General features: G+C 49.8%; 1 protein-coding gene across 2 annotated transcripts in view; it reads right to left on the bottom strand.

Annotated features, from left to right (window-relative positions):
• Positions 1–690: 690 nt before the first annotated feature.
• Positions 691–11,788, bottom strand: part of LOC119299697 (probable tRNA N6-adenosine threonylcarbamoyltransferase, mitochondrial) — a 14,409-nt gene continuing 3,311 nt past the window's right edge. For both annotated transcript variants that reach the window (XM_037576860.1, XM_037576859.1), the window contains exons 7-16: positions 11,312–11,402; positions 10,383–10,432; positions 9,795–9,982; positions 9,612–9,697; positions 3,115–3,193; positions 2,948–3,040; positions 2,762–2,876; positions 2,400–2,488; positions 1,646–1,778; positions 691–1,168 (exon numbers count right to left, since the gene is read on the bottom strand). In XM_037576860.1, coding sequence (XP_037432757.1) covers positions 1,650–1,778; positions 2,400–2,488; positions 2,762–2,876; positions 2,948–3,040; positions 3,115–3,193; positions 9,612–9,697; positions 9,795–9,982; positions 10,383–10,432; positions 11,312–11,402 — 920 coding nt within the window. In that variant the 3' untranslated portion in view covers positions 691–1,168; positions 1,646–1,649. The remainder of the gene's footprint in view (positions 1,169–1,645; positions 1,779–2,399; positions 2,489–2,761; positions 2,877–2,947; positions 3,041–3,114; positions 3,194–9,611; positions 9,698–9,794; positions 9,983–10,382; positions 10,433–11,311; positions 11,403–11,788) is intronic.

An 11,788-nucleotide genomic window follows, 5' to 3' on the forward strand; every position in this document is an offset into this window, starting at 1 on the left:
CAGCGTGATGGTCAGGCTGATCCTCACCGCCACCTTGTTGATGGGCGTTGCTTTGTCGCTACTGTGTCGTGCGTCCGTATTAAATACGTATCGGATTCTACTTGGCCCTTCTTCCCATCAAAAAAATAAACTCATGTATTGTACTTGTACTAGAGTTGTGTCAATTAATTTAGATCGGAGGGAGATAAAAAAGGCAACCCAGTGCAGTCCATTCCCCCTCTTTTGAGAAAAAAAATGCAAAAATAAACCCAAAAACAGATGCAGCGAGTATGCATTTCAGTCTCTCAAAAAAAAGAATAGCAATTAAACCAAAGCGTTGAATATGCAGTTCTCTGAGAATCTTTCAGAACCTCTACCGTGTTGTTTGCTAGTCTCTCTCTGACAACTCATATATATATATATATATATATATATATATATATATATATATATATATATATATATATATAAGCAACCCAATACACATACAAAAGCACTCTCTGAAAACACATTTTTAGCTAGGTCTGTCTATATCTATGAGCATACAAGCACTCTACAGTTTTAGTACCCTAGAACATGTAAGCAACGGTGTCTTATTTCAAATACAGTCCTGTAAAAAGAGCATGACACATAAACACAACGGTGTATTCGCGTTGTAATTCATTCATTGTTGATTGTTTCAGTTGCCTTTTGGTACAGTATCCACTGGACTGTATTCGCGTTGTAGTTCATTCATTGTTGATTGTTTCAGTTGCCTTTTGGTACAGTATCCACATGACTTTCAAATACAGTCCTGTAAAAAAACGCTGAAGAAAAATAGCACTTCCATCATGAACGATGTGACTCATTAGGACAGCTAAAAATCCAAGTTGGCAGCTGTACTTCCACCCTTTCATGTCTCGCAATGCTTACTTTTTATTTAGAGCCTGAGCACTTTCTACAAGAGTATTTCTAGCAGAATATGAATCAAGATGCAAGAAGCTTCAGACCGATAGCAGCCAATGCAGTCCTGCAGGATCATCAGGTAAGCGTTCTATTTCTCAAACTCTGATCCATGTGCATGTAAGTAGAACTTAACAAGTTGCCCAAGGTTTGGGCGCCTTCTATGTAGACGGTTCTTCTTCCTTGTGACATGTTGATATGCAGTTCCTTGTGAGATGCAATTGTATTTTGATCCAGAATATCAACACTGCAACCACAAATAAAAATAATTTAGGGAAACATGCCTCCTCTACATATCCTTTTCATGCACATCATGATGCGGTTCATGTGTCAGAATAATCATATAAAGAATAATACTCCTACATAACAACAAATACTTGTTTACTCTTCAGTTATACAATACTCCTACATAACAACAAATGCTTGTTTACTCTTCAGTTATACACACATATAACACTAGAAAAGTAATAATTGGTATCCTATAAATACATTAATTTCCACCCACCCATTAATGATTGCAATCATTTAACATGGATGCTCAAATATCAGGTCATGGCGCGGTAAACAACTTGTATATGAACAAATGAACAACTAGTCAGCTCATGCCTTTGCAGCTAATTACTACCATGACAAATAAAGGTGAGCTGTGCTACCCAAGTAAAGGTCCCAAAACTGGATGATGTGGAACTCAACGACAGCAAAGAGCAAGGATCAATGATCTAACCATACTAGTTGTGGAGAGAGCTGTGTGTCATGGATGTAAGTGATGGATGGATCCTAGCCGTTTTCAGTGATCGTGAAACACTTCTTCCTTCTGAATGTTCCTCACCAAGTGGCCATCTTGGACGCAAGTCATACTGCAGCAGACAACTGATCAGGGAGGATACTAGCAGAACAACCAGAACAAAACCTGTAAGTTCTGCATCAGATCTTAAATACTCAGTGCGAGACACTTATCAGTACAAGACAAGGGCCTGATTCAGAAGTGCCTACGATTCCAATGAAGGAAACAAGAAAGCCGGGTGCTCATACCCTATATTAAATGACCAAGCTTCAACAATCATGCCAAATTCTTATCTGTTTTTCTAAGAGCTAGTTTGTCAACGCTATTCAAAGTTCCAAACCAAGTATAAGAATTTGACATATTTAACTCTTCAACCTTTGATGATGATGGAATCACCATTGATTTTCTATTTACATTCTTCATTGACATACCAAATCTTTTTTATCCAAGTAACTATTTAGCTTTAAAAAGGAGCTGATCATACATCTGAATTAACAAAACAACCAAATAATAATATTTAAAAACTCAGAGCTTACAATGAAAAACAAAATAATGCAACTATAAATAAATACATAATGGAGCTCCCTATAGTGGAATTTAATCAGTTACTTTGTGCATTTATTTTTTAAGTTACCTTAACTCATCCATTATGCAGTTGATTTTATCAACTGTGATTACTGCTTGGTTAGGTTACCTGCATATCATCAGGCTCATCAGCGGGAGGTGGATCTTCAAATCTACCGGCAACAAAGTGCTCGATTCCAGTCCAAGCAATCATGACACCTATGCATATAAAGGAACATAGCATATTTTACTAGTTAAAAAAAGATATCTGATAGTTTATCACAGTTATGGGAATAACTGCAAAGTTGGCAGAAATGGTCAGGATAAGTCATTCACATGCTTCAAAATAAAAAGGGAATACAGCCTAGGGTATAGACTGAGAAACAAAGAACTGTGCTGAGTTTCATCAAAGTTGATTTTGAATATTATATGCTTTTACTGACAGTGTGATTGAATATTAATATTTACAGCTCATAACAATAAACTCATTACCATTGTCAGTACAAAGACTTGGGGGAGGGGATACGAGCTGTAGGCCATTCTTCTCAGCAATATGATTCAAGCGGGTCCTAACATACTGGTTAGAAGCAACACCACCTGAAACAACCTTTAATAATTGAATCGATTAACCACTGGATGAATTAAGAAAAGTGACTGAATTTAACAGCAACAAGATACCTGCATTACAAAGTTTTTAATTGAAGGTTTCATCTTCAATGCCCATTCAACTGCTCGCTGGCATCTATCCTCCAAATGTAGAACAGCAATCCGCTGCACAAGTTAAAATTATCAGAAACTTATCAGAGTCCTCCTGGACAACGAGTACAATATCCATGATACTAAACCTGAAAAGAGGCAGCAATGTTCGCCCTTAGTTGTCTGTCTTCTTCTGTTGCAGAAGAAATGGGGATATCATCTGTGCACCTACAATGGTGTAAAAATGGCAACACAGTTAATTAATAATCACAGCATAGCGACTCACCGACCCTGATTGCAAATTTTTCCTTCACCGATAATTAGTTAAATACAGTAAGGCATCTTGTACCCTCACTCATTTCAAACAAACTGATATATTTGGTTACTTAGCCTACTTCGTCTGTAGTCCCGTTGGAAATGTTCAGTTTATCAGGGCATAATTTATTCAACAAATTAAGGTGTCAAATTGTCACTGCTTGAAAGATGTAAGATGATTCCCATGAAAAAAACATTCTATGATGTTTTAAGCATCAGTTGCATCACTCTTCCCACCAGTACCGTTCTTGTGATTTGGTTCACAAGAATGCTACCACATCTGTATGGCATTATTCATACGAAAGGATTTCCAAATTCCAATAATATGTAAACCTTGCTTAGCAAACATTTCCACCGCAGATCATTGTACATTGTGTACTTTGTATGAATGTTCTCTAAAAAATGAACTTTGTGTGTTTGACATTGGGTTACTAAATGGGTAGGCTCTCCAGTACAAGTTTCAAGTTACAACCCCAACTACATTAAACAAACAAAAAATGGGAGTAAATAAGAATACATGTATACTATTTTTTTGCAGGGGAATACATGTATACTATTGAGAGTTCCAAATGAAGTTGCGTTTGAAAATCTGAGGTGTAGCATAAAAAATAATAAATTTCAAGGATAAATAAATAAGGAACAAACAGCATGCCAAATGGCAAAATGCAAGGTTGTATGGAAGACAGCCACAGGTGTGTTCATCTTATCTGTTATGACCGGCCAGGTCTATGGCCGCAGGAGGCCCAACAGGCAGGCTTAGGCCCGCAAGTTATCTTAGTTTTATTTTCAGATTATGGTTATATATACGAGCTGTAAGACTATTTTGAGAATTAAGCAATAAGACTATTCTATTGCCAGGCTCCCAGAGGAGCCGGAACTCTAACCCTAGCCGCCTCCTTCCTGCGCCGCCGCCGCCCCAACCGCAAGGACGGCGCCTCGCCGCCGGCCGCCGCACTCCAGCCCTCGCCCAACTCCCTCCTTCCCCTACACCCTACGCCCTAGGCAGGGCAGAACCCTAACTCCTAACACCTTGGTATCAGGTACCCCGGTTTCGACCATGTCTTCCCCGCCAATCCCACCACCGCCGCCGCCGATCCCCCACGCCTCCCCCACCGCCGCTGCCGCCGATTCCTCCACCACCGCCGCCACGTCGCCGGGTACTACGGCCTCCCTATCAGCGCCGCTCTCCTCCGCCCCCGACACCACGCCGGGCCAGGCCAGCCGCACCTTCCCATCCAGCAACCATCGCCGCCGCCTTCCCCAGCGCTGCCGCAATTCACACCGGAGGCTATGGCCGGCGTGCTCAATGACCTCGTCGTGGCGGTCCAGGGCATCCGCCTCTACTTGGCCAGCCCGTATGGACCGCCTCCACCGCTGCATCAGGCCGTTGCCGTGGTACTCAGTACCGGCGGCCCTCACCGGCGGCTTCCCGCCCCGGTGGCTTCGATGCTGCCTTGGCCGCAGTGGCTGACGCCGTTCTCGGCGCCAACCGCGCCCCCCGCCACCGTCCAAGGACCACAGTAGCCGACCTGGACCCCGCCGTCCGCGCCACCCTCCACCGCGCCGTTCCTTCCGGCGGCCACGGTGCCAGTTCCACCACCGCCACCGCCCAACCCTGGCTCGGGCGGGTCCTCGCCGAGCGGCCTTCCGATCCAGGAGGTCCGCTTCCCTTCGTCACCATCGCCGCTTCCCGACTGGCTCCACGGGCCGCCGTCAGGGGTCCAGGGGCAGCCCGAGGCGTCGGGCGTCACAGGGCACTACGCCGGGCCTTCCACCCTGGACCAGGCGCCTTCATCCGCCCTCCGTACCGCCGAGGCAGTGGGCCCGGGCGCGCCACACCAGCAACCCGCCCGGTTCGCAAAAATCGACTTCGCCACGTACGACGGTTCGGACGACCCGCTTAACTGGCTCAACCAATGTGACCAGTTCTTCCGTGGACAGCGCACGCCCGCGTCCGAGCGCACGTGGCTGGCTTCCTACCATCTCCGCGGGGCCGCCCAGACATGGTACTACGCCCTCGAGCAGGACGAGGGCGGCATGCCACCGTGGGATCGCTTCCGCGAGCTATGTCTTCTTCGATTCGGACCACCGGTACGCGGGAGCCGCTTGGCCGAGTTGGGCCGCCTACCGTTCACCTCCACGGTGCAGGATTTCGCCGACCGCTTCCAGGCTCTAGCGTGCCACGCGCCGGGTGTGACAGCCTTACAGCGGGCGGAGCTCTTCGTCGGCGGCCTTCCCGACCACATCCGCGTGGACATCGAGATGAAGGGACCACAAGACCTTCAGACAGCCATGTACTATGCGCGGGCGTTCGAGCAGCGTGCCCAGGCCTTGACGTCGACGCGGCCATCCGCGCCACGTGGGGGCCGTCCGCCTCCGGCAGCGCCGGCGTCCTCTACCACCGCCCCGGCCGCTACCCCGGCCCCGACGCGGCCGTTCCGGCGCCTCACTCAGGCGGAGTAGCTGGAACGCAGGCGCTTGGGCCTGTGCTTCAACTACGATGCGCCCTATGCGCCGGGCCATGTTTGCCCGCGCCTCTTCTACCTGGAGACGACGGACGAGACCGAGGATGACACCCCGGAGGCTGACCTCGGCTCCCCGACTCTTGCGGAGCCCGCAGCGGCACCCGCACCGGCCCCGGCTACCGCCCTCGTGGTGTCCCTTCACGCGCTGGCCGGCATCCGTGATGAACGGACGATGCTTTTACCGGTCATGATCCATGGCGAGCGCCTGGTGGCCCTCCTGGACACAGGTTCCACGCATAATTTCCTGCCGGAGGCCACCATGCGGCGTCTTGCGCTCCAGCCGACCGGAGGGGAGCAGTTGCGGGTCACTGTCGCTAATGGCGACCGTCTACGCTGCCACGGGCTCGCCCGCGACGTGCCCATCACTATCGGTGACGAGCACTTCACCATCACCTGCGCCGGCATCGATTTGGGCTGCTTCGACTTCATCCTCGGCGTCGACTTCTTGCGCACGTTGGGTCCTATTCTTTGGGACTTCGACGCGCTGACGATGACCTTCTGGCGTTTGGGTCGTCGCATTCGGTGGGAGGGCATTAGGGGGGCCGCACCCGCACCCCCTCTTCAGCTGGCCGCGACAACCACGGAGGCCGAGCATCCGCTCTTGGACGGGCTCCTGCAGCAGCACCGGGATCTCTTTGAGGAGCCACAGGGTCTGCCACCGGCCCGGATCTACGACCACCGTATTCACCTCCTTCCGGGATCGGCCCCTGTGGCCGTACGACCTTACTGGTATCCACAGCTGCAGAAGGACGAGTTGGAGCGGCAGTGTGCACTCATGCTTGCCGCCGGCATCATCCGCATCTCCACGTCCCCGTTTACAGCACCGGTCCTCGTCGTAAGTCGGACGGCACGTGGCGTTTCTGCATCGACTACCGCGCCCTTAATGCTCTCACATTGAAGGACAAGTTACCTATTCCGGTTGTCGATGAGCTTCTCGACGAGCTACACGGGGCGCGCTTCTTCACCAAGCTGGACCTCCGGTCGGGGTATCATCAGGTGCACATGCATCCAGACAACATCGCCAAGACGGCGTTTCGGACTCATCACGGCCACTTCGAGTTCTTGGTGATGCCCTTTGGCCTCTCCAACGCCCCGGCGACATTTCAGGCCTTGATGAACGATGTCCTCCGGCCCTACTTACGTCGGTTTGTGCTCGTTTTCTTTGATGATATTCTTATCTACAGCGCCTCTTGGGCAGAGCACCTCCAGCATGTGGCCATCGTCTTCAACGAGCTTCGGGCGCATCATCTTCATCTTAAGCGCTTGAAGTGCTCGTTCGGGACACCTTCGGTCGCTTACCTCGGCCATGTCATCTTGGCCGAGGGAGTGGCCATGGACGTCGACAAGGTGGCGGCCGTCGCCGCCTGGCCGATCCCGCAGTCTCCGCGGGCTCTTCACGGGTTCCTTGGCCTCGCGGGGTACTACCGGAAGTTCATCCAGGAATTTGGCCTCATCGCGGCCCCGCTCACGCGTCTCCTCCGTCGCGACGCCTTCTCTTGGGATGCGGAGGCCACTTCAGCATTCGAGGCCCTCAAGGGGGCCCTCACGACGGGACCCGTACTGCAGATGCCGGATTTTGGCCTCCCCTTCACCGTCGACTGCGACGCTTCTGGTGCGGGGTTCGGTGCGGTCCTCCACCAGGGCGAGGGACCCCTCGCTTTCTTCAGCCGCCCCTTTGCCGCACGCCATCTCAAGTTGGCGGCATATGAGCGTGAGCTCATTGGGTTGGTGCAGGCAGTACGCCATTGGCGGCCCTATCTTTGGGGTCGCTCTTTCCAGATCCGCACGGACCATTACAGCCTCAAGTTCATGTTGGATCAGAGGCTCTCGACGGTGCCCCAGCACCAATGGATCAGTAAACTCTTTGGCTTTGACTTCACCGTCGAGTACCGGCCGGGTCGCCTTAACACCGTCGCCGACGCCCTGTCTCGGCGTGATGCCGATGTGGACGACGGTGCAGCGGAGGGGGCGGCCTTCTGCATCATCACCGGGCCCTCCTTCGCCCTCTACGCCGACATCCGCCGGGCGACCGCGGCCGCGGCCGACTCCCTCCTCCTGCAGCAGCAGCTGGCGGCGGAGAGCTGGAGGAGCCGTGGCGCCTCGCCGATGGCCTGCTTCTCCATGGGCGCCGGGTCTTCATTCCGGTGCACGACGATCTTTGCCAGCAGGTGCTGCGCCTCGCTCACTCGGCGGGCCATGAGGGAGTGCAGAAGGCGCTCCATCGTCTCCGCGCCGACTTCTACATTCCCGGTGATCGTGCCCTGGTCCGTGACTGGGTACGGTCGTGTGTGACGTGCCAGCGCAACAAGTCGGAGACTCTACGGCCGGCTGGCATGCTTCAGCCCTTGGAGGTCCCATCTCAGGTTTGGGCGGACATCTCCATGGACTTCATCGAGGGCCTCCCCAAGGTGGGCGGCAAGTCCGTCATTCTCACGGTGGTCGACCGCTTCTCCAAGTATGCTCATTTCATCGCGCTTGGCCATCCATATTCAGCGGCATGTGTCGCACGGGCCTTCTTCGATGGCATTGTCCGCCTCCACGGGTTCCCTTCTTCGATCGTCAGTGATCGGGACCCCGTGTTCACGGGGTACGTGTGGCGTGACCTTTTCCGGCTGGCGGGCGTGAAGCTACGCCTGAGCACCGCCTTCCACCCTCAGACGGACGGCCAGTCTGAGATCGTTAACAAGGTGATTGCCATGTATTTGCGTTGTGTTACAGGTGATCGCCCGCGCGCATGGGTGGACTGGCTGTCGTGGGCGGAGTACTGCTACAAAACCTCTTATCACTCCGCCCTCCGTGCTACGCCCTTTGAGGTGGTGTATGGCCGGCCGCCCCCGCCGATCCTTCCGGTTGATCCGGCCTCGGCACGGACCGAGGTAGCCGGGGCTCTTCTGAGGAGCCGTGATGAGATGCTCGCGGAGGTCCAGCAACGACTCCTGCAGGCCCAGCAGTTGGCCAAACGTTACTATGATGGCCACCATCGCAAGGCGGAGTACGCGGTGGGTGATTGGGTCTGGCTGCGTCTACTTCACCGCTCTACGCAGTCCTTGGACCCATGCGCGAGGAAGAAGCTCGGTCCTCGCTATGCCGGTCCCTTTGCGATCCTGGAACGCATTGGGAAAGTGGCTTACCGTCTGCAGCTTCCGACAGGCGCGTGGATCCATGATGTCTTCCATGTCAGGCTGCTCAAGCCATTCCGCGGCGAGCCACCCGCGGCACCGCCGGCGCTCCCACCGATCACGAACGGGCGTCTCCTTCCTGAGCCAGAGAAGGCGTTGAAGGCTCAGCTGCGCCGAGGCTCCTGGTATGTGTTGATCCGGTGGACTGGACTACCAAAGGAGGACGCTACTTGGGAGCAGCGCGAGGAGTTCCGCCAGCACTACCCCGACTTTCAGCTCGAGGATGAGCTGTTTGCGCAGGCCGGGAGAGATGTTATGACCGGCCAGGTCTATGGCCGCAGGAGGCCCAACAGGCAGGCTTAGGCCCGCAAGTTATCTTAGTTTTATTTTCAGATTATGGTTATATATACGAGCTGTAAGACTATTTTGAGAATTAAGCAATAAGACTATTCTATTGCCAGGCTCCCAGAGGAGCCGGAACCCTAACCCTAGCCGCCTCCTTCCTGCGCCGCCGCCGCCCCAACCGCAAGGACGGCGCCTCGCCGCCGGCCGCCGCGCTCCAGCCCTCGCCCAACTCCCTCCTTCCCCTACACCCTACGCCCTAGGCAGGGCAGAACCCTAGCTCCTAACATTATCATGAAGATGATGAAACAAATGGTGCAACTAAAGGGAATGACAAAGTCATACAGATTTCTGGATTCAATAGCCAATCGAACTTGAGTCTTCAGACCAGCATAAGAGAAATTGCAATCTTTCTGTTGTCGCATCGGAACCTAGAGGTGTACAAAAAAGGGCAAGTAACATGTCAAATTGAACTAAGATTAAGGGCAAGCAAACACAATTACTGTGAAATTACACCTGCAAACTTACTGTGAATTTAATAGAATTTGGATCACCTTCTAGGGCAAGCTCCTCAAGAGCAGGACCACCACCTTTCCGTATATCAAGACCCAGCCATCTTGCTGACTTGTCATATGCCTCACCAATTGCATCATCTATTGTAGTTCCCAGTTGAACATACTCACCAAGGTTCTGAGCGAGTACAAGAAGATTGTGTCCTGTACATACTAACTACTTAGCGCAACGTCATAAAAAAAAGCAAACACAATTATTCCAGTGTCAGTATCAAAACTAGCATGTCTGCTAGATTAAGACATCTCTTCATGAACTTAGGCTGATGCGGTTTTGCATTAAATTATTTTGAATAAAAAATATAAAAATTTAGTGGATCGAAACTTCAATTTGTATGAGTGAAAATATTAGTCACAGTTCAATCATTGCAATAAGGCATAACATAATGGCTGGCTTTGGACTCCGACAGGCAGGAAAAGAATGACTGCGTATCTTCTATGGCATTATTGCTATCGTAATTTACAACTGCAAGCTTCTCTGGAATAAGAAAATTAAGCTAGATCATGGTATAGAATACTGAGACATGGTACTGTAATTAGCATATACCTGAAATTAGAAGAGCTAAAAAAGGGTAATCAAGGTCCTTGTTCACTAGCCTGACAAGGATCAAACCACATTAATCTATAATTCAGTAATGCAATATCATTAGAAGTATGGCAGACACGTGTGCTGCTTTTTTTATATGTTTACAGAGATAGGCCTTTGTCACAAATATGAAACATGTTTACCATATTTGAAGTAATTAAACTACGAATTTTCACATCATAAGTTCACAACAAGGCATGCTGGAAACAGATATGATACTGAGAAATAGCTTGTAGACAGTAGACGTAAATACTTTCCTACTCAAAGTCAAATTGTAGCTATAGAGTAGAATTTAGTTCAATCTTTGGAGGTTGTATCATTATAAAATAGTTCAATTTTCAGTTGTCGCAGCTTGTGCTAGACTTAGTTCAATGTCTCGATAAGTTCGCAGCTATTTTAAGGGGAAAACATAATGTAGGACCTACAAGGAGTTTGTAAGCATAGCTCAGATGACTAGGTTCCTTGTGGTGGAACCTGCCCACCCAGGTTCAAGTCCTAGACTTGACACGGGTGGTTGCATTTTCCTGGATTTATTCCAGGCTTTCCGGCAACAGTGTCTGTGGCGATTTCGTCAATCTCAAGATTTGCCTGCTTGGTTTCTCGGAGGTGCTCATAGGGGTAGGTCGGTAGGGTGTCCGTGCGTGCGTTCATAGGGGTGACTGCATGCATGTATGTGAGCGTCTGCATCTGTACTGTGCTTCTAAAAAAAGTAGCTGTAAAAGAAAATCCACACAAATAAACACTTTTGGAATCTGGTTTTTCAAGTTACATGAAAACACATTGTGTCCTCGAACCAAAAAAAAATTCCTATATAGCTTATTCTATGTGATGTTGAACTCATCAAACAAATTGTGCGTCACTTAAAAATATGTCAGAAGTTAAATGTTTACCTGGAAACTAAAGCATGTGCCTCCATATGGTGAACTCCAACAATAGGCAAGCCAAATACTTTTGCTATTTTCCGAGCTTTGTGAACACCAACTGCAATTTAGAGAGGTAATTACACTCCCATACAAAAAAACAGAAAAAAGATTAACATACTTGCAAGCTTTAACCGAAGTCTTGCAGTCACATAAACAATAGAACAAATAGAAAATGGTTTCTCTCCAGCTTCAAGAGTGTCCCAAATAAATCAAAAGATACAGTGATCTACTTGGCATGGTTCTATAAAAATAAAAAATAAAAACATGACCAATTCTTATTGAGTGGGTAAGTAGACTGCATATGTTATAATGAAGAAGTCAATTTTTCATCCGTCAACTCTATATAGGGTAAGTTTGGTCCCTCGAGTATTCAAAATCGTCCCGAATCCGCCCCGCTTGCCCCACTGAATGCTGTTTTGATCATGATTTGGCGCTGTTTCACAG

Source organism: Triticum dicoccoides, chromosome 5A (assembly GCF_002162155.2).
Source record: "Triticum dicoccoides isolate Atlit2015 ecotype Zavitan chromosome 5A, WEW_v2.0, whole genome shotgun sequence".
In the NCBI taxonomy this organism is placed as follows: Eukaryota; Viridiplantae; Streptophyta; class Magnoliopsida; order Poales; family Poaceae; genus Triticum; species Triticum dicoccoides.